Source organism: Neltuma alba, unplaced genomic scaffold (assembly GCF_004799145.2).
Source record: "Neltuma alba isolate B1F8T4 unplaced genomic scaffold, ASM479914v2 tig00005827_pilon, whole genome shotgun sequence".
In the NCBI taxonomy this organism is placed as follows: Eukaryota; Viridiplantae; Streptophyta; class Magnoliopsida; order Fabales; family Fabaceae; genus Neltuma; species Neltuma alba.
In genome coordinates, this window is record NW_021634245.1 from 1 (window position 1) to 21,124 (window position 21,124).

The 21,124-nt window shown below is 36.7% G+C and overlaps 4 protein-coding genes and 2 pseudogenes across 6 annotated transcripts; all 6 read right to left on the reverse strand.

Annotated features, from left to right (window-relative positions):
• Nucleotides 1-1,744: 1,744 nt before the first annotated feature.
• Nucleotides 1,745-7,347, reverse strand: LOC114748818 (tetratricopeptide repeat protein 38). The gene is made up of 12 exons (XM_028937274.1): nt 7,252-7,347; nt 7,006-7,158; nt 6,820-6,918; nt 5,949-6,050; nt 5,150-5,293; nt 4,589-4,683; nt 4,380-4,506; nt 4,186-4,290; nt 2,762-2,868; nt 2,630-2,681; nt 1,904-1,998; nt 1,745-1,822 (listed from the first exon to the last, which is right to left on the reverse strand). The coding sequence occupies exons 1-12, from the start codon at nt 7,345-7,347 to the stop codon at nt 1,819-1,821; spliced, it is 1,179 nt and encodes a 392-aa protein (XP_028793107.1). The 3' UTR covers nt 1,745-1,818.
• A 2,802-nt stretch (nt 7,348-10,149) lies between these two features.
• Nucleotides 10,150-11,211, reverse strand: LOC114748805 (glutathione S-transferase U17-like). The gene is made up of 2 exons (XM_028937259.1): nt 10,878-11,211; nt 10,150-10,788 (listed from the first exon to the last, which is right to left on the reverse strand). Exons 1-2 carry the CDS (start codon nt 11,193-11,195, stop codon nt 10,402-10,404), a joined length of 705 nt encoding a protein of 234 aa, XP_028793092.1. The 5' UTR covers nt 11,196-11,211; the 3' UTR covers nt 10,150-10,401.
• A 174-nt stretch (nt 11,212-11,385) lies between these two features.
• Nucleotides 11,386-14,635, reverse strand: LOC114748808 (glutathione S-transferase U17-like). 3 transcript variants are annotated; one of them, XM_028937265.1, is made up of 4 exons: nt 14,586-14,635; nt 13,172-13,512; nt 12,680-13,082; nt 11,386-11,433 (listed from the first exon to the last, which is right to left on the reverse strand). In XM_028937265.1, the coding sequence occupies exons 2-3, from the start codon at nt 13,487-13,489 to the stop codon at nt 12,696-12,698; spliced, it is 705 nt and encodes a 234-aa protein (XP_028793098.1). In that variant the 5' UTR covers nt 13,490-13,512; nt 14,586-14,635; the 3' UTR covers nt 11,386-11,433; nt 12,680-12,695. The 3 variants fall into 3 exon arrangements, with proteins under 3 accessions (XP_028793098.1, XP_028793096.1, XP_028793097.1); XM_028937263.1 differs by lacking the exon at nt 14,586-14,635 and having other exon boundaries at nt 13,172-13,585; XM_028937264.1 differs by lacking the exon at nt 14,586-14,635 and having other exon boundaries at nt 11,403-11,427; nt 13,172-13,585.
• Nucleotides 14,636-14,858: 223 nt separating this feature from the next.
• On the reverse strand, nt 14,859-15,918 carry LOC114748807 (glutathione S-transferase U17-like). Its single transcript, XM_028937261.1, has 2 exons — nt 15,495-15,918; nt 14,859-15,403 (listed from the first exon to the last, which is right to left on the reverse strand). The coding sequence occupies exons 1-2, from the start codon at nt 15,810-15,812 to the stop codon at nt 15,017-15,019; spliced, it is 705 nt and encodes a 234-aa protein (XP_028793094.1). The 5' UTR covers nt 15,813-15,918; the 3' UTR covers nt 14,859-15,016.
• A 1,528-nt stretch (nt 15,919-17,446) lies between these two features.
• On the reverse strand, nt 17,447-18,551 carry LOC114748809 (glutathione S-transferase U17-like; annotated as a pseudogene).
• A 699-nt stretch (nt 18,552-19,250) lies between these two features.
• Nucleotides 19,251-20,108, reverse strand: LOC114748819 (glutathione S-transferase U17-like; annotated as a pseudogene).
• Between the last annotated feature and the right edge of the window lie 1,016 nt (nt 20,109-21,124).

Below are 21,124 nucleotides of genomic sequence, written 5' to 3' on the forward strand. Positions count from 1 at the left end.
AGAGTGACGTGTACAGCTTTGGGGTGGTGTTGCTGGAGCTGATTTCCGGTTGAAGGCGGTGGATCAGAGCCGGGACAAGCGGGAAGTCCGTTGGCCGATCTGGTGGTGGTCTCCAGAATCCCACATGGGTCACTGAATCAGGTAGTGGACCCCGTTTTGGCGAAGGAAGAAGTGATGACGCCGTCGCCGCCCGGCTGGCGGAGCTGGCCTCCGTTGCGTGGCGGCGGACAAGGACGACCGCCCGGACTCAAAAGAAGTGGTGGAGGAGCTGAAGCGCGGGTACGGATCCAGACCCAGCGGGGCTTCGATCGGCGTCGAATTCCCACGCAGGTGCTGCCTGAGGGTTGTGGATTGTGAGATTGGATGGGCCCAAAATGCCCTGTGGTGTTTGACTATCTCAGTTCACTTTTGTCGACTAGTCAAACGGACCCCACGAGAACGATAATTCCACGTTGGACTTACTCGCACGAGGGATTTGTTTGGTTGGATGAAAGCGTCAGCGGCCCCTCCGTACGGTTTGAGAGGTTTTAAATTTACACCAGAGCCTTCTCCAACTCCTACCTCATGTCACCTCAGAATATTTTGTGAGTAAATATCTTGTATTTCCACTCTCTGTGCTTTGGAGATCAAGCACATTTCGTCTTTGTAATATATGCCATGCTACTCTTCAAGCCCTTTTAATTTGCAAATTGTAAATTGATGGGCGAGTTTAAACCATTTTGGGAGGAGCATACAGAATGAGATCCAGAGCAGCGGGTGACTAAGAATAAATGAAATATAATAATGAATAAACTTTGAAAATACGAACGTGAAACTCTCACCCACCATTTAGTTTTCTTGCGCAAATGTTAATAAAAACTCGTACAGAAGTCAGAACCTCTCACATGTTTACGTAACTCGGCCGATGCTCTTTGACCCCAAAAAAAACCCAAAAAAACAACTCGGCTCATGCTCATTAAAGCCCTTTGGTGTCTTGCGAGAGATATTATTATTTATTATGACACCATTACGCTGTAAAGAGAATGAGGCTGCGAAAAGTGGAAGTATTGGAGTTGGTGACTGGTCAGCATTTCGTGCAGCCCCGGGCAATGCAAATTCATGGCGTGTCGACAACGCAAATAAGATATCTATCTCCATGACCTTCCCGTGATTTGCGCTAAGAAAATGACCCGACAGGGCTACCATGTGTCAAAGTCAATAAGAAACACGGCACTGCACATGCCACAAGGTTTCACAGCCTCCAAGGATGCAAAGCTACAACTTTTTCATTCTTTTTTATAAGTTCTATGTTTGCATTACACAATAACACTCTTTTTTGCATCGACCATTGCAGTGCACTCTAGGATACCTCAGTATTCATTCAACAAGCATAGTTTCATGTAAAGGAGGCGATTATTCCTTCGTTAGAAGTATGCACTCTCCAACGCCCTGGCCTTTTCTTTGCTTTGCCGCTTCTGGCCTGTTCGCTAGTCTGTAGCTTTCTGCTCTCCTGATACAAAATTTGAAGTAACAGTAATGATTATAAGAATAATCATGGTTTTGAACAGTCATTAGCTTTTGGCTCTCTACTATAGGCAAGGCAATTGGCAAACTGTACCAGTAGGCGCCACATGAATGGAACACCTTCCCTTTTCTTGATTTGCTTCTCGATCACCTCGATTGCTGCATGTTAGTTACCATTGTTAAGCATAACTGAAAGGTTTGAACTTTTAACTTGCAGTGGAGTTCGAGACTATACCCTTCCTGTTTCTCCAGCGTTCAGTAACATCGTGTACCAAACTTGATTGAACACTTCAAGTTGTTCATCTGACGCTCCGATTATCTTTACATGACAAAGGAATTGGAATCGTCAGATGGAAAACAAAGCTAAAAAGAAGCATCAGTAAAGTCTAATCATTACAACCTTGTAATTACAGGCATCAAAATCAGAATCCAGTAACTCCAGTCCTTGCCTGTCGTTACCTCTCCCATATGCATAAAGAGCTTCTGCGAGCTGATCTAGAAAGTATCAATAGAAGGGAGTTTCAACTGTAAAAGAATGATAAGAGTTCACTCGCAAAGTCGCATGAGCAAAGGATCCCATGTTTGTAATAATTTCTACTGACGTTAATCATGGAAGTTTGGGAAGGGTTGTCATAAGCAACAATATGGACAAATTATGCGCTTCACCATATACTTGAATGATTCTAAGAAACGGATACCAGGCCAGTAAGAATTAAGTAGGATTTATGCTAAAGAGGCGAGAGATGGCGATCCAAGGTAATCCATATGAATTGTAGTCCTATTTGTCACATATTCAGCCAGCACCACATGATGACTGTTGCTTCAAGCACCTAACTGATTGTTCTGAGTAAAACATCCAAAAGTGAAGGATGACTACAATTTACGGCAATCTGGCCCACATTTAATGGCTGCATTGCCCAGGGGAAGAGCCTCAAATTTTTCCTTGATACATATTCTGTAACACTACTGGTTATTGTAATGAAAAGCCTAATTCACAAATCAAAATTGAGTGCAACAAAATCGGATTGTCAAACATCAGAAGAGATTCACAACAAGCAATTAGGGATCATGAATACAAGAAGGCAACATTTTCACGTGGTCGTGGAAACAGCAGCCTAGGGCATACCTGCATTCCCTTCTGCATTGATTGTTGCTTCTTTGTGCCCATTCTAGAAATCCTACAGTAAGAAAACTTGATAAAATAATGCATAACATATCTCTACAAAAGTTTCTCTAGAAGATAAGATGATGCTTCTACCTGTATTTTAACTCATTTAGAAGATCCTCAGCTTTAGAGAATTTTCCAGTCTTTGCTAAAGCCCAGACGGTCATTACATCAAGGTGCCACTCTATATTCCAATTTGCCTAAACAAGTCGTGCGTACATTCATAAATTGCAGAATTGAAGTTATTTCAACATTGTACTTTTTTTCTTTTTTTTTTGGCCAAATTTCAACAATGGACTTGAAGCACTATATAAAAGCCATATGAAAAGCATCATTAATGGACATGGAAAAGATACGTCTCAGAAAAGTAGTAACTTGTAAGAGAAAAATACATTTTCACCAGCGATTCATAAAATTCCTTAATAACTTAAAATATATCCTGACAGAGCTGTATCTTTTAATCATAATTTTTGGCATCTGGTATTTGCACCCCCCATTACAAAATCTTGATTTACTGTAGAGACATAAAATTCCATGTTTCATACCACATTGTGGAAATATCATTAACGATAAAAACAACGATTTCATTTTAAAGAAGTTCCAGTCCGAGATAGAATCCTAACAAAAATCAAGGTTCTCCTGATAGAAAAAGTTACAAAATAAAGTTACTTCATTACTAAACTTGTGTCAAGTCTACCTTCTCATGGGACAAAACACCCTAACACCTGTATATCACCCAGGACCATAGTAGCTGTTCCATCACCAAAGCAATGGTTACTACGGTTCACTGGTTGTGCTTAGCATGTTTCTGTGATCATCTATTGAATGAGTGCAAACAATTAGTGAGTTAGACCTAAATCTAGCCAGGGACTTAAAAATTGGTTTAGAAACCTGAAACTTTTAACAAGCTTATTTCAAATTATTTCTTACGCTTCAGACACTTAAGCTTCTATACATAACACATTTGGTCCATGTTAGCAAAAAGTTTTATGCTTTAAAGCGTCATCAGTCCTAGACTACATGAAGGCACACACGATAATAGCATCAAAGATACGCAGGCAACAGTATTGGTCCTTCGGTATCTGCTTTGTTAACCACTTTGACACTAAAAGATACTATGGACACAAAAGTGTTTAGTAGACCTTAGAACTTCTGATGTAAAAACTTTAAATAGGATTACCACCTTTGTTTTCATATTGGAATTGTAAAAATTTTAGTAAAATTATTTTTGAGATCATTACAGTATTCCAAATTTTACAAGAACCCTTCTAATTTTCAATACCAACACAAATTTCCCCGGCACGAATCCCCAAAGAAACTGCCATGGATTTTCTTGAGTGTTCACACTTTCTCTGTTCAATGGAGGTTTATGTAGAATAAGGCAATGAACTAGAGGTTGATGTAAAGATCCAGTTCAAGGTTGCAAAAGGAGGTCTACATAAATTCAAAAAAAGTCCGTGACAAAATCAAGTATTGCATTTTGAAAATTATAAATGTAGAATTTTTTGGGAACTCACTTGGTCACTTAGGCATCCTGCTAGTATCTCGAGACGATCCCCAAGGACATCAAGCTCACCATGAACATGCAATCGCAAAAGAAGACCCACAGCATTTAAGTAAACCTATGCGCAGATTAAGTTAGAATTGACAATAAAAGGAATGAAGAAAATTTAAAGCTATTGATTGCAGTAAAGTCGGCCAAATAATATACCTCTCCGGCAGCATCAGCTCTTTCTAACTCTTTCCATATATGATGGTCATATAACTCAAGGACTCTTTGTGCTGGGGCATTACCTTCTAAATAACAAAGTGCTACATGCCACCAATTGTGGGTCAGCCTGGAAAGAAAAAAAAAAAAAAAGTTCTAGCTCACTATGACAAAGTGGGATGAAGCTTTGTAATAATGAAAAATATGCTTACATAAATGACAAACAAGAATTCCATGAAGACGCACATCCTTCCATGAACTGAACTGCTTCTTTAAATTTGCATTCATACTGAAAAACATGGCATAACTGCAGAACAAAATTTGATGGTTTCAATAGTCATCTAGGTTATAACTAATTAGAGGTTCTTGAAGCAAATACACTTGACAGTAACTTGTGTTTATATATGTTACTGATTATAAATAAATTATATCTGAAACAAAAACATGAAATGATTGCTCAATCAATGACTGAATTGCCGGTGATAATTGAAGCCTAGGTGCCTAGCAAGCAGGAAATTTAATTTCCAGAGCACTGGGGAACCTATTTATAACGTTTGGATATGACAAATATGAACATTTTAGAATTGTTAAGTGCTGTACAGGATGTGTGTTAGTATTTTGTATAAATAGTTTCCTATGGTCTTGACAAATTCGATTTCCACAAGCAAAATGCCGCCTCATTGTCAATTGAGTAGCATGGGAAAAGGAAGCATGTCCTGTATAATAATGACACGGTAAAATATTTCTAATGTTTAACAAATACATCAACCTACAGCATGCTGCGCCCAGACGTCTTCCTTATTGATTTCAAGTCCCCTTTTGGCAGCTTTCTCAGCATCTCGCATTTGTCCAACCTCTAATAAAGCAAAAGAAAGCATGCCGTATACGTAATTATCTCCTTCATTTTCAGGAAGAACCTGCACAACTTAGAAGCATAAGGAATTGAAATGCCCTTGAATAGATAAATGATGTACTCCTCCAGTCCTAAATATAAGACCCACTTTGTACAAAGTGGGTCTTATATTTAGGACTGGAGGAGTAATTGAAAATCATCTAGGGATTAAAGAATTAAATATCTGGATTAAAGAAGAGTGTGATTTCCAGTGAGCACTAGGCAGCAAGCACAATGGTGTTTGGTACGGTAACTTAGAATGGTGGAAAGATAGTGTTTGAAATAGCTAGGGGGAATATGAATTTATCCACCAGGCACGAGATTCATAGCCAATTTCAATTACTTGATGCAAATGAAACAGAACAAGCAAAAAACCAACAGAATACATTCTGGTTTGGTGATTCATTCTCGACCTTTGTGCACTTCAATTTGGTACGAGTCATAAAATTCAGTTCTGTACTATATGTCAAATGTTAATAAAAAAGCTATTATATATCTATATTGGCAATTTTTCCATTTCTTTAAACATGATGAAAGATTGCTGCTAATAAACCCAAGGTTTTCATATTCCACCTAAAAAGGTGCAAGAAAGTTTTTCATGACCAATGAAAAAAAAAAATTGCTGTTTACATGAAAATTGTTGCAGAAAGAAGCAAAACCGTTTCAGATAAGAAAATAACCTGGCGAATAAGAGACAGAAAAAGATCAGGTTGACCCATGTAGAAGCACAGAACTTGAGCTCTCTTCAGGGATGCCAGATCTCTTGGGAACTCTTTCAGAACCTGCAAAGCAAACGGACGTTGTATAAATCAAAAAGGCATGAGAAAGCATTATAAATTAATTTCAAAAGTAGTACAGGCACTAGAACTGGGGAAGTATCTGCAGCATCCAATTACTTTTCTCCAACTTTAACAAGAGATTGTACAAGCCAGCATTAAATTATTTGACTACATCCTTAACGCCTTCTAAGTTTACTGGTTTGGTTCACATTGTGTTCTCTAGTATTTAGGTCTTCCAGTTAATGCCAAAGTAACCAGCAATTATCACCTCAAGACTCGTAAGAAAAATGAGAACTTTTACAAAGAACTTTAACGGTGCTTTTATATTTTGAATCAATCATGTCTTACAAAATATACCTATAACTTCTTTAGATATACTGATTATTACATTGATATGCAAGAAGGAACTAAGATAGTATATACAGATTGGTTTTTAATAGATTTTGTGTTAAATGCAAAGGTTTTGGGCCCATTTGAAGCTCCAATAAAAAAATTTAGGCATTTATGCAAAGGAAGTGAGGAACTGCCAGCAAATTCTACAGGATGGGAATGTGTGTCAAGGTGATATTCCATACAAAACTATTTGTTAGCAATTCACGTAGTAATGAAGTTCTGAGATATTTATAAGAGAAGAACTTGAATTTAAAAGCCAGGGGATAATTCAGTATCTATTGTTGTCACCAAACTCCCACAGACCGTAATGATAGATTGAAAAGCAGAAGTTTTGGGCAAAAGGGGGGGGGGATAGCATCCATTAACGAGGGCCAATCACCTTAAGATGTAACTCAACAGCGACATCATCATCTCTGTCTTTAGAACCCAAATAACTGACGGCATCGAAAACTAGTTTCTCATACCGAGTAGCTTGTTCCTGTCACAACTGAGCTCCAATTATGCACAAGAAAGAAAAATTGAGGCAAAATCATTTTCAACGGTAGCCAAGTTAATGAAAGATTACAAGGTTGGCCTTGGCAGCTTCAAGAAAAGAAGGAGCTCGTGAAGGATCAGAGAAGTTAAGGAGATGGGCTGCCAAGATGTTGGCCAAAACGCAGTCTTTATCATGAGCTGCGGCTTCCAGAATCACACACCGATCTCTGCCATACCCGAGAAACTTCCCGGTCCCAAAGACACCAATTTCAGAGAATTGAAGTTCCGAGCACAGAGTAAAAGAAAACAGCGAACAAGAGAGGAGTTAGAAGCAGACCTGATCGTAGAAGGCGTTGATAGATGAAATGCAGTCCTCGGAAGAAGTTCTCACTTCGTATCCCCATTTGTCCAGTTTGACCCCTCCTCCTCCCATCTTTTCCCTTTCCTCTTTCATTCTATAATCTGCTTTCTCCGTGGATTGTGAAAATCTAAAAGAGCGAGGGTAGAATAAATGGTCTCAATCTTGTCCGAGGCTAACCTCCCGTACGAAAATATCAATCATCAATCAATATTATCAATGTATACTTATCATAAAGATCCTCGTCAGCATAACCGCAAGAAAATGTTGATGTCAATCATTGTCGTCATCTACTTGTTGATTTGTGGGCTTGCCACCGAGAGTAGAATTTTCATTTTTGGCACTGTTTGGTAGGTGGTTTCTAGATATTTTACGGACAATCAATGGCTGCCAAAGTCATCATTCATCAATTTACCACGCACCGTTGGAGGGGATTGGGGGGGGGGGGGGGGGCGAAGGAAGCTCGGCATGCCAAAGCTTCATAGTTTCAATTTGGATTAATACAATGATTAGTCCTTATACTTTTCATTTATTTTGGTTTTGGTCCCTGAAGTTTGGAACCTCCAGTTTTGGTCCTTTAAGTTTGCTCCGTTTAAAATGTTAGTCCTTATATTTTTAAAAGGACTTGGTGTCACCTTTAACACTGTTAAATATGCTGATATGTTCCTAACTCTGTTAAATATGCTCATATGGAACTAAGTGGATGAGCTAAGGTGGCTTATAAAAGATTAAAAAAAATTTGACAATTAAAAAAATGGTAGAGAAAGGAACAGGCGGTAAAATGTAATACCCAAGTCGAAGGCCAAAACCATTCTTTGCAATCGAAAAAAGAAAAGGAGAGGGTTAGGTCAAAAGCGGTCCCACTTGGTAGTCGCCGGAGTTGAGCTGGCCGTTGCCGGAGGTGGGGAACTGACCGATCAAGGTGCGACGACAGTGAAGGAGGAATCGCATTTGACAGCAAAAAAAAAAGTAAGCTCTTCTCAGACAATCACCGCGCATTCTAACTCAAAGCTTATTTTCAACTATATTCTTGAATATATATTAGAGAAATGGTCTTCTCGAATACGTATTTGAGAACTGGTCTTCTTGAATACATATTCGAGAACTGATCTTTGGTCTTCTCTGCTTTGTCCTCTTCTCAGACTTCACATGCGCCCCACCTCGCTTTGCTTTGCCCTAGCTCTCAATGTCGACGATAAAAGCGACCTTCAATGACAACATTGACCTTCAGTCAGTTCAAGAATATAGCAGTTTCCTTTGTGATAGCGCGGTGATTGTTTGAGATGAGCTTACTTTTTTTTTTGCTGTCAAATGCGATTCCTCCTTCACTGTCGTCGCACCTTGATCGGTCAGTTCCCCACCTCCGGCGACGGCCAGCTCAACTCCGGCGACTACCAAGTGGGACCGCTTTTGACCTAACCCTCTCCTTTTCTTTTTTCGATTGCAAAGAATGGTTTTAGCCTTCGACTTGGGTATTACATTTTACCGCCTGTTCCTTTCTCTACCATTTTTTTAATTGTCAAATTTTTTTAATCTTTTATAAGCCACCTCAGCTCGTCCACTTGGTTCCATATGAGCATATTTAACAGAGTTAGGGACATGTCAGCATATTTAACAGTGTTAAAGGTGACACCAAGTCCTTTTAAAAATATAAGAACTAACGTTTTAAACGGAGCAAACTTAAAGGACCAAAACTGGAGGTTCCAAACTTCAGGGACCAAAACCAAAATGAATGAAAAGTGTAAGGACTAATCATTGTATTAACCCTTTCAATTTTCATAAAATAAGGATAAATTGATTGTCATACCTTTTTCAAGATGTAGCTTTTTTTTTCCGCAAAAAAGGTCAATGGGGTTACAACTCATAATTCATCTATCTCTCGACTGTCATCTGCCTCATAACTTTACATTCTGTCGTACCCCCGGAATCTCTGTAACTTATCGATGCCAAATTGGTCAATTTCTTTTGCTCCTAAAAAAGGGAGGCTTGGGAGGTAGGCTTACTCATAAAGTAAACTGAGCTTTACTGGTTAAACAAATTTAAAGAATTATGACAGCAGAGCTTGATTCTCTTTTCCGCAAATATTGATGGATCTCTAGGTTGCAAACTGAAAAGGCCTTATATATGCCTATATGGTTTTAAAGCATCGTGCTGAAAGTTTGAACATTAATAAGGTTTCGGATCTTATGTTACATAGCCCTACTTCTTGGGAGGCAACATGTTGAAATATACCTTTGGTTCGAAGTCTGTATGATTTTGCTACAAGTAATGAAAATTTTTGAAGATTCCTTTGTCTTTCTGCCAATCACCAGACAGACTGATTTGAAATCAAAGTGCTAGCGGTGTGCTCTGTTAAGAAAGGATTTGAACTCTGCGTTAAAACAAATGACCCTTCATTGAATGCTGATACTGAACTTCGTGATCTGCTATGAGAGTAACAGCTGCCTTTCAAGCAATTGTTAATCAGCAAAATGTTCATTCTCATTATTATGTCTTTGGATGTCAAGTTCAAGAATCATTGGAAGATGTTTTCTGCAATTGCTCTGATGCAAAATCCATTTTGTTTGGAGCCCATTACATGTCATCTACACAGATAGGAGAGGGAGGGTTGCTCCATTGGATCCTATCTAAATTTCCTTTATCATATAAAAGAAATCAGATTCATGTTTTAAAAGGCGACATCATTCTCCTGCATCCATTTGGAGAAAAAGAAATATTGCCTTTCATCAAGAATTCAAAGGAAGCTTTCATTATGTTAATGATGTCTGTTCATGGTCTCATTTCCCGGAAAACAAATACAGCAGAACAATTCTTTTGTCCAAGAAATTTGCAGTAACTTTGGATTGTGAAGAATTTCTTGAATCAGGGTAATGTCAAGAATCAACGTGGGATCATTTGCTACCAGAAGAAACATATTCATTGACTTTTCGTGCTGGACATTATTATCCAACGTGCGCTTCGTCTCTCAAAGAATTTTGATTCATATTACTTAAAAAGTCAACGGTGAATTCAGATTAGGCCAGAAAAGAAACTGCTTATTATTACGCTCCCAAAAGCTCATCAAAAGAAAATTATTTTAAAGACCAAATGCAGTTCGTCATCTTGTTACAGAATTGTAAACGAGTTCGATTACTTCGCAGAAGCCGCGGCAGCTTTCCATCTCATATGAAGAGCCTCCACATATTCAATGAGTTTCTCAGTTTCAGGCATCAAACCCTTCACGTTAGGATCAGACCCGAATCTCTCTGCCCATTTCACCAAACCAGGATGTTTGGCTTCAATCATCAACTTTCTTCCATTCATAGTCTCTATCACACTCAACCAACGCAGCAAGCTTCCAAAAGTAATATCAACCAACCCAATTTTCTCTCCTCCAAAAAATCCCTTTCCTTCTTCTCTGCAACATTTCTGCAACTCACCTTCCATTGTCACAAGTGCATCTTCTACTTCCTCCAGGTATGACTTCCTTGCTTCTTCGTCTTCTTCACGAACAACATTTCTCATCGCCACAGTACACTATCCCCAGTGAAACTCATTAGCATTAACCAAAAGGGATCGGAATAAGAGTAAAGATAAAGTGTGAAGAGAAATTAAACGTTTGATACCTTGTCATCGATGTAGGCAGCCCAGAAACGAGCCATGGCTCGATCGTAAGCATCTGCAGGTAGGATGGAGGGACCGGAGTTCCAAACCTCGTCTATGTATTCGACGATGACTCTGGATTCACAGATGGGTCTGTCTCCGTGAAGGAGGACTGGGATTTTCTGGTGAACAGGATTTGACTGGAGAAGAAGCTGGCTTTTTGGGTTCAAGGTGTCCTCAATGTTTTCATATTCCAGAGATTTGATGTTGAGGGCAATCTTAACCCTCCAAACGAATGGACTGAACCATGCACCCAGAAGCTTGAGGCTAGTGTTTGCCATGAGTAACTAGTATAAGCTATAAACTGTGAAGGAGAAATAATTGTGAAGGCAACACGCGTACAAGCAAGCATGAGGTGTTTATGTAGGAAAACGGGTAAAGTGGGAATCACCAAATTCAACAGAGGACACCTACCGTATATTATATTAATTCACCGAGCAGCCTTGGCCTTAAGGGCGGAAAACAGTGGGCAAAATGGAATTGACAATTGACTCTGTGACACCGACGAATAGTCTCCGCCTTGTAATTAAATTTTAATATTAATTATTCAGATCTTAAATGGAGTACAGGACAAAAGATTATCATTTTTTTTATTTTTTTAACTTCAAGAATTAAAAATAGAAATATAATAAATTGTAATTTGTTTAAATAAAATTAGAAAATAGAATTTACGGTCAAAAATTTTTTTTGCAGCACATAAAATAAATACATAAAAAGAGTTTTATTTTGTTGTATGTAAAAGTGTTTACCAAAAACTCTCTATCTCACTTTTAAGAGTGTTTGGGTAGAAACTAAAATCATAATTTGAGAGTTTTACAAGAAAAAAAAATTCATAATTTGGGAGTAAAAACCAGGATTTTGAAAAAAGTAGCTGAACTGCTTATTTTTTCTCAAAATTAATTGAAAAACTTGGTTTGGATATGGAAAATTATGGTTTTCCAAATCGTTTTTTTTTTTGGCTTTCAAGGGTAGAAAATCATGGTTTGGTGTGTAATAATTTAAATATGAAACAGTAATTCTCATAATAATCATAAACATTTTCAATTTGTTAGAATTACTTTTTTTCACATAATCTATTTTGTTAAAATTTATTCTCAAAATAATTTTTTATTATTTTTTAGAAACTATTCTCTAAAAACTAATCCAAACATTAAACACGATCAAATCCATTACAGTTGTTTGCTACTGCAAATGACAGTACAGCCCAAAAGAGAAGAAAATTCAAGCAAGCTTGCAAGAAACACTCAGGATAGTAATACTCAGGACAGTAGGTCATCATTTTATTTATTAGCCATACAACACCGTAATAATCAATCAACATCAAAATAAAATATATTGATATTTTTTATATATCTGAAAAAGTGAAAATGTCTGGTTTGAGCCCAAAGTCAACCTGAGCGGCTTTGACTATTTAACTGTTACTGTCCATTTCACATCATGACACTGACCCCAAAAAAAAAAAAAAAACTGCTTTCGGGAGTATTTGTTTTAAAAACACGGCGTGTTTAGATAAAAATTAAATTATAATTTTAAAAATAATTTTATAATATATAAAAGAAATATTTATTTTAATTTATAAAAAAATATTTTTAAAAAGTATTTTAAAAATTACCAAACACCCTCGCTAAATAAAAGAAGTTTATTCCGATTGCAGAAAAGTAAAACGTACTTTTTATGCTACTCAAACATCCCTGTCATTACATCCCAAAGCTTAGAAGAAATTTAATGCAAAGACCAAATGCAGTTCATGTTTATCATCTCTTACAGAAATCTTGTTCATTTCACTCTGCAGAAGGCGCAGCAGCTTTCAATTTCATCTGAAGAGCCTTTGCATATTCAACGAGTTTCTCAGTTTCAGGTATCAACCCCTTCACGATAGGATGAGACCCGAATCTCTCTGCCCATTTCACCAATCCAGGATGCTTCGCTTCAACCATCAACTTTCTTCCATTCATAGTCTCTATCATACTGAAGCAACGCAGCAAGCTTCCAAGAGTAATATCAACCAACCCAATTTCTTCTCCTCCAAAAAAACCCTTTCCTTCTTCTCTGCAACATTTCTGCAACTCACCTTCCATTGTCACAAGCACATCTTCTACTTCCTCCAGGTATGACTTCCTTGCTTCTTCGTCTTCTTCACGAACAACATTTCTCACGGCCACAGTACACTATCCGCAGTGAAACTCATTAGCATTAACCAAAAAGGATGGGAATAAGTGAAAAGATAAAGTATGAAGAGAAATTAATCGTTTGATACCTTGTCATCGATGTAGGCAGCCCAGAAACGAGCCATGGCTCGATCGTAAGCATCTGCAGGTAGTATGGAGGCACCGGAGTTCCAAACCTCGTCTATGTATTCGACGATGATTCTAGATTCACAGATGGGTCTGTCTCCGTGAAGGAGGACTGGGATTTGCTGGTGAACAGGATTTAGCTGGAGAAGAAGCTGGCTTTTTGGGTTCAAGGTCTCTTCAATGTTTTCATATTCCAGAGATTTGATGTTGAGGGCAATCTTAACCCTCCAAACGATTGGACTGAACCATGCACCCAGAAGCTTGAGGCTAGTGTTTGCCATGAGTAACTAGTATAAACTATAAACTGTGAAGGAGAAAAACACAGGATAAGAAATAATTGTGAGGCCAATAGAAGCAAGAGGCGTTTATGCCGGAAAACTGGTAAAGTGGGAATCACCAAATTCGGACACCTAGCCTATATTATATGAATTCACTGAGAAGCCTTGGCCCCAAGGGCGGAAAACAGTGGAGAAAACGGAATTGACAATCGACTCTGTGACACCAACGAATAGTCTCCGCCTTGTAATTAAATTTTAATATTAATTATTCAGAAAATTATCATTTTTTAGTTCAAGAATTAAAATAGAAATATAATAAATTGTAATTTGTTTAAATTAAAATTTGAATATTTTAAATAAAATTAGAAAATACTCTACCAAAAAAAATAGAAAATAGAATTTACGGTCAAAAATAATTTTGCAGCATATAAAATAAATACATAAGAAGAGTTTTATTTTGTCTTATCTAAAAATGCTTACCAAAAACTCTCTATCTCACCCTTAAAGATGTTCAGGTAGAAACTAAAATCACAATTTGAGAGTTTTACGGGAAAAAAAAATCATAATTTGGACGTAAAAACCAGGATTTTGGAAAAAGTAGGAAGACCGCTGATTTTTTCTCAAAATTAATTGAAAAACCATGGTTTGGATATGGAAAATTATGGTTTTCCAAGTTTTTTTTTTTTTGCTTTCAAAGGTAGAAAATCATGGTTTGGTGTGTAATAATTTAAATATGAAACAGTAATTCTTATTATAATCATAAACATTTTCAATTTATTAGAATTACTTTTTTCACATAATCTATTTTTATAAAAAAATTTCTCAAAAAAATTTTTTATTATTTTTCAGAAGTTATTCCCTAAAAACTAATCTAAACAACGCAATCAAATCTATGACAGTTGTTTGCTGCTACAAATGACAGTAGAGCCCAAAAGAGAAGAACATTCAAGCAAGCTTGCAAGTAACACGTAGGTCTCAGGACGGTGGGTCATCATTTTATTTATTAGCCATACAACACCGTAATAATTAATCAACGTGTATTGGCAAAAAAAATAAATAATCAACATCAAAATAAGATATATTGATATTTTTTATATACCTGAAAAATTGGAAATGTCTGGTTTGAACCCAAAGTCAAGTTGAGCGTCTTTGACTATTTAATTGAGAGTGTCCGTTTCACATCATGACAGTGACCAAGAAAAGAAACTGCTCGCGGGGTGTTCGTTTTAAAAGTATTAATGTTCATATACAAACCGAATCATAATTTTAAAGATAAATTTATAATATATAAAAAATATATATATAAAAATTTATCTCACTTTATAAAAATATATTTTTAAAAAACATTTTTAAATATTACCAAACACCGCCCAAAGAAAAGAAGTTTATTTCCACTGCAGAAAAGTAAAACGTACTTTTTATGCTACTCAAACATCCCTGTCATTACATCCCAAAAGCTTAGAAGAAAATTTAATGCAAAGACCAAATACAGTTCATGTTCATCATCTCACTACAGAAATCTTGTTCATTTCACTCTGCAGAAGCCGCAGCAGCTTTCAATTTCATCTGAAGAGCCTTTGCATATTCAATGAGTTTCTCAGTTTCAGGTATCAACCCCTTCACGTTAGGATCAGACCCGAATCTTTCTGCCCATTTCACCAATCCAGGATGCTTCGCTTCAACCATCAACTTTCTTCCATTCATAGTCTCTATCGCACTCAACCAACGCAGCAAGCTTCCAAAAGTAATATCAACCAACCCAATTTCTTCTCCTCCAAAAAATCCCTTTGCTTCTTCTCTGCAACGTTTCTGCAACTCACCTTCCATTGTCACAAGCGCATCTTCGACTTCCTCCAGGTATAGCTTCCTTGCTTCTTCGTCTTCTTCAAGAAGAGCATTTCTCATGGCCACAAAACACTATCCCCAGTGAAAGTCAGTAGCACTAACCAAAAGGGATCGGAAAATAACAGTAAAGTTGAAGTATGAAGAGAAATTAATAGTCTGATACCTTGTCATCGATGTAGGCAGCCCAGAAACGAGCCATGGCTCGATCGTAAGCATCTGCAGGTAGGATGGAGGGACCGGAGTTCCAAACCTCGTCTATGTATTCGACGATGATTCTAGATTCACAGATGGGTTTGTCTCCGTGAAGGAGCACTGGGATTTTCTGGTGAACAGGATTTAGCTGGAGAAGAAGCTGGCTTTTTGGGTTCAAGGTCTCTTCAATGTTTTCATATTCCAGAGATTTGATGTTGAGGGCAATCGTAACCCTCCAAACGAATGGACTGAACCATCCACCCAGAAGCTTGAGGCCAGTGTTTACCATGAGTAGCTAGCATAAACTATAAACCGTGAAGGAGAAAAACACAGGATTGTGAGCAACAATTGTGAAGCCAATAGAAGCAAAAGGTGTTTATGCCGGAAAACTGGTAAAAGTGGGATCACCAAACTGTATTATATTAATTCACCGCGCAGCCTTACCCGAACCGGATAGGGGCCGAAAACAGTGTGGAAAGGATAATTCACTCTGCAGAATAGCAAGTACGTTTGAATTGGAAATAGAAGAAGCAATTTATTTTTAATTTAATTTTTTAAAAAAATCAGATTAAGCAATGTGATTTATATTTAAATATTTTTATAAATAAATTAGTTTATAAAAATAAATTATTTAAATTATGATTGAATAAATAATTTTATTTTATAAAAATATTAAAATGGGTATAATTTTTATTAAATAATAAAAAATAAAAAATATCAATTTATATAATATAATAATTTTAAATTATTTATAAGTTCCTGCTGAACTCATATATATATTTTTATCATTTATTATAAGAATATATTTAAAATAAAAATATATTTTTAACTTATTTATTACTTTCAACTAATTTTAATTGATTTTTGGTTATTTATAAACTAATTATTTGATGTTTATAATAAGAACAAGATGAATTAGTAAATTTTTTAACTTTTTCTTTTTTCATATTTTAAAAGCCATAAGCAAATAATTTCTACTTGTAGCTTATTACAATTTTTTATGTAAAAATCAGATAGCTCCATGACGGGCTTATGGTTAAAAAAAAAAAAAGGGAAGTAATTTATGGACCTCCACTCATTTTCCGGATTTGATTTGAGCATTTTACCCACGGTGCTTTATGTTTCATTGTGATGATCTGAACGAATTTTAGGAACTTTTTAATACATCAAAAATTAAAAATAGAGATTTCATAAATTCTAATTTGTTTATATTAAATTAAATATTTTAAACAAGATTAGAAAATAGAAAATTACAGTCAAAAATCTTTCTTTATTGTGTATGAAATAAGTATATAAATAATATAAATATACCAGAAGAGTTTTATTGCGAGCGTCTCCATTTGACTCTTCCAAAACACTTATTTGTTGCTACAAGTGACAGTACAGCCAAGGCAGAATAAAATTTAAGCAAATTTATAATCTGTTTGAGACAGTATTCAACAATATTTTTAAACACATTTTATGTAAGTGGAAACAAAATTTTTGTCATATATTTACCTTATATTCTATAAACTATAACTAAAAAATTATTTATAAACTATTTCAAATGAGATTACAGCAGTTTGTCTTTTTCTCGTGAACAGTAGATCATCATTTCATTTAGCCATACAACACTGTAAGAATTCATATTAAATGCCAACAGTGAATTCATATTATTATGAGCATCAAAATAAATTATATAATTACCGATATTGATATTTTTTATATACCTGAAAAAAAGTGAAAATGTCCGGTTTGAACGTGAAGTCAAGTTGGGCGGCTATGGCTCGGAGTGTCCACTCCACATTATGACATTAACCAAGAAAAGAAACTGCTTCTGATTACATCCCAAAAGCTTAGAAGAAAATTAATGTAAAGACCAAATGCAGTTCATGTTCATCATCTCACTACAGAAATCTTGATCATTGTGAACGACTTCTTCCATTACTTTTCAGAAGCCGCAGCAGCTTTCAGTTTCATCTGAAGAGACTTTGCAAACTCAATTGAGTTTCTCAGTTTCAGGTATCAGCCCCTTCACGTTAGCATCAGACCCGAATCTCTCTGCCCATTTCACCAAACCAGGATGCTTCGCTTCGACAATCATCTTTCTTCCATTTATAGTCTCTATCACACTCAACCAACACAGCAAGCTCCCAAAAGTAATATCAACCAACCCGATCTCTTCTCCTCCAAAATATCCCTTTCCTTCTTCTCTGCAACATTTCTGCAACACAGCTTCCATTGTCACAAGCGCACCTTCCATTTCCTCCAAGTACGGCTTCCTCACCTCTTCGTCTTCTTCAAGCACAGCTTTTCTCATGGCCACAAAATACTAACCCCAGTGAAATTCATTAGTATTAACCAAAGAGAATAACGCAACAGTAACATGATGTGTCGAGAAAAATTAATAGTTTAGTACCATGTCATCTATTTAGGCTGCCCAGAAACGAGCCATGGCTCGATCGTAAGCATCTGCTGGTAAGATGGAGGGGCCAGAGTTCCAAACCTCGTTTATGTATTGGACGATGATGCTGGATTCACAGATGGGTTTGTCTCCATGAAGGAGGACTGGGATTTTCTTGTGCACAGGATTTGACTGGAGAAGAAGCTGGCTTTTTGGATTCAAGGTCTCTTCAACGTTTTCATATTCCAGAGATTTGATGTTGAGGGCAATCTTAACCGTCAAAACGAATGGACTGAACCAGCCACCCAGAAGTTTGAGGTTAGTGTTTGCCATGGCTAACAAGTATAAACTGTGAAGGAGAAAACCACAGGATGTGAGAAATAATTATGATGTCAACACAAGCAACTGTGAGGTGTCTATGCAGGCTAATTATTGAATGCCAATCATCAAATTTGCTACATATCAGTGGTGGAAAATAATAGGTAGACCAACCTTTTACCTATATTAATTCACCGAGCCGCCTTAACCCAACAGGATAATTAAGGGCCGGGAACAGTGTGGAAATCTGTTGATGATCTGAATGAATTTTAGCAACTCTTTTATTAACACTTAGTATTAATTGTTTATATCTTAAGTGAAGTGAAATACAAAAAATAATAATTTTTTTATTTTTACTTTAATTTAATTAAAAAAGAAATATAATAAATTCTAATTTGTTCATGGTCAAAAATCCCCCGGGGAAACAACCCATGGGAAGAAAAACAGGCACAGGATTATACTTGACGTGCACGGCACAAGTGATGATTTCGGGTCATGTCAGTCTGCATGATCTATTAAGGGGGTGTTTGGCAACCTCCAAATCATGGTTTTAAAAGCACTTTCTGCAAAACAAGGTAAATTTCTTTGTAAAAATATTTATGAAACCATGATTTGGTTTCTATCCAAACACTCTTAACTTCATCGGTGTCTTTTGTTGAAGGGAGCTAGGAGGTCGTGCAATGCTGCATGTTGCAGCTAGGATAATTCACAATGCTGAATGCCCTCAAATTTCTGTAGCCTGGAATGGCCCTTTTTTCTTTTTTTGACCAGAATAGTGGCCTAAACTATCAGAAAATGACCTGAGAAAAAGATCCAGTATTACTCAGATTTTGAATTTCAAGTAATGGAGCAGCGTTTTGAAAAGTATTGCAGAGATACTAGTATGTTATTTGACTCTGAAATCATCTGATCAAATCCAAAGCACTTAATTGCTGCTACAAATGAGAGTATAGCCCAAAAGAGAAGAAAATTCAAGCAAACTTGTAAGAAACACCCAAAACAACATATCATTATCCTATTTAGCCATACCACAACACAAGAACATTTACATTTTACAACAGCAAGCCGATAATTCTACTTCTTGGCAATTGCAGTTCTCCATTTGATCTGAAGGAACCTGGCGGGCTCTATGAGTTTATCAGTTTCAGGTATGAGACCATTCACAGCAGGATCAGCGGCAAATCTCTCAGCCCATTTCACCAGAGAAGGAGCTTTTTCCTCCACAAGAAACTGTTGTCCATACAAAGTTTCTACAACACTGAGCCAAACCAGATTGCTTCCAAAAGCAATGTCAATGAATCCAATCTGGTCTCCACCCAAAAAGGGTTTTCTTTTGCTGATTTTCCCAAACGCATCCTCCATCCTCCCAACCACTTCGTCCCTTGTCTCATAGCGTGGCTTTCTTGCCTCCTCATCTTCCACAGTTATGATGCTTTTCATTGAGGGAAACCACTACCACAATTAGAGATCCGACACAACTCCTATTCAGAAACGCAGAAATTGATGGAAAATACACAATTTTTTCCTCGAAAAGTTAAAATCTGTTACCTTCTGGTCGACGTAAGCAGCCTATAATCGAGCGTTTGAGCGATCATAAGCATCGGAGGGGAGGATGGAGGGGCCAGACGACCCCGTCTCGTCAATGTATTCGATAATAATGAGGGATTCACAGATGGGTTTACCATGGTGGATAAGAACTGGGATTAGGGCGTAAACTTGGTTGGATTGAAGAAGAAGATCGCTCTTGGCGTTCATATGCTCTTCCAAGTATTCATATCCAAGATATTTGATGTTCAGAGCAATCTTCGTCCTCATCGAGAAAGGGCTCGACCATCTGCCCAGAAGCTTCAGCTCACTCCCCGCCACCAGGATCGACCCAAGTTGGTTCGATCATAATCATTTGTTATAGGATATATTAACCCCGAAGACTCATTTTATAATGGAAATTATTTACACTCCAAATGAGTCTCATATGATAAGTTTTAGACGCAAATTTAATTGGTTTATTCTCAAGTTCTTTGATTCTGGGGATATCATTGGCTTCGTCGCCAGGATCACTGCACCAAGCGCCATGGAGATGATTAAGGATTTTTCTGAGTGCTGATAAACACATTTTACCCAAGTTATGATTAAAAAAAATTTCATATACTTACTTTATATTTCATAAATCACGATTAAAAACTTATTTATAAATCATTCCAAATGAATCCTACTAAGTAATTTATTTTATGCTTGGTCCTCATATCATAACTAAAAAGCATATTTGTTGAGAGGGATAAAAATCCTTTGCACTTGTACTCTTTGATCAAATAAGAAAAAAGAATGAGTCTTCTCATCACCAGATGATCAAATGTCTGATTGCATGACAACATTGGTCAGTATTACTTACACATAGTAATTTCTTAATTGATGAAAGCATGTAATTGGTTTTAATGGTTTTTTTTTTTTTGTCAAGTGCGCCATCAATGAAGCACGCAATAAATAATCCAACGGTCACCTTCGATCACGCAATCATTAATTCAATAATTCACATTTATCCCATTTAAAATTATAGTGCATTTACTGTTTTTGCGGTTATAGTCTGGTTCTTATGGCATTGGAGGAACCGCTCTCTTTTTGAGGAAGAGTTTCCTGGCTGACTAATCCTGCAGTAATAGTAATGAAGTAAACTGAGCTTTACTAGTTAAACAAATTGGTCAATTTCTTTTGCTCCTTAAAAAGAAAAAAAAAAAAAAGGGAGGCTTAGGAAGTAGGCTTACTCATAAAGTAAACTGAGCTTTACTAGTTAAACGAATTTAGAGAATTATGACAGCAGAGCTTGATTCTCTTCTCAGCAAATATTGATGCATCTTTAGGTTGCAAACTGAGAAGGCCTTAGATATGCCTATATGGTTTTAAAA

Excerpts from the sequence above, each read along its gene's own strand:
- LOC114748818 (XM_028937274.1), bottom strand. The coding sequence starts at position 7,347 with ATGGGAGGAGGAGGGGTCAAACTGGACAAATGGGGATACGAAGTGAGA. Across the intron at positions 4,291-4,379 it reads GAGCTGATGCTGCCGGAGAG|GTTTACTTAAATGCTGTGGG; the intron begins GTATATTATTTG and ends ATCTGCGCATAG. Across the intron at positions 2,682-2,761 it reads CTAAATGAGTTAAAATACAG|GATTTCTAGAATGGGCACAA; the intron begins GTAGAAGCATCA and ends TTCTTACTGTAG.
- LOC114748805 (XM_028937259.1), bottom strand. The coding sequence starts at position 11,195 with ATGGCAAACACTAGCCTCAAGCTTCTGGGTGCATGGTTCAGTCCATTC. Across the intron at positions 10,789-10,877 it reads CTGCCTACATCGATGACAAG|TGTACTGTGGCGATGAGAAA; the intron begins GTATCAAACGTT and ends CACTGGGGATAG.
- LOC114748808 (XM_028937265.1), bottom strand. The coding sequence starts at position 13,489 with ATGGCAAACACTAGCCTCAAGCTTCTGGGTGCATGGTTCAGTCCAATC. Across the intron at positions 13,083-13,171 it reads CTGCCTACATCGATGACAAG|TGTACTGTGGCCGTGAGAAA; the intron begins GTATCAAACGAT and ends CACTGCGGATAG.
- LOC114748807 (XM_028937261.1), bottom strand. The coding sequence starts at position 15,812 with ATGGTAAACACTGGCCTCAAGCTTCTGGGTGGATGGTTCAGTCCATTC. Across the intron at positions 15,404-15,494 it reads CTGCCTACATCGATGACAAG|TGTTTTGTGGCCATGAGAAA; the intron begins GTATCAGACTAT and ends CACTGGGGATAG.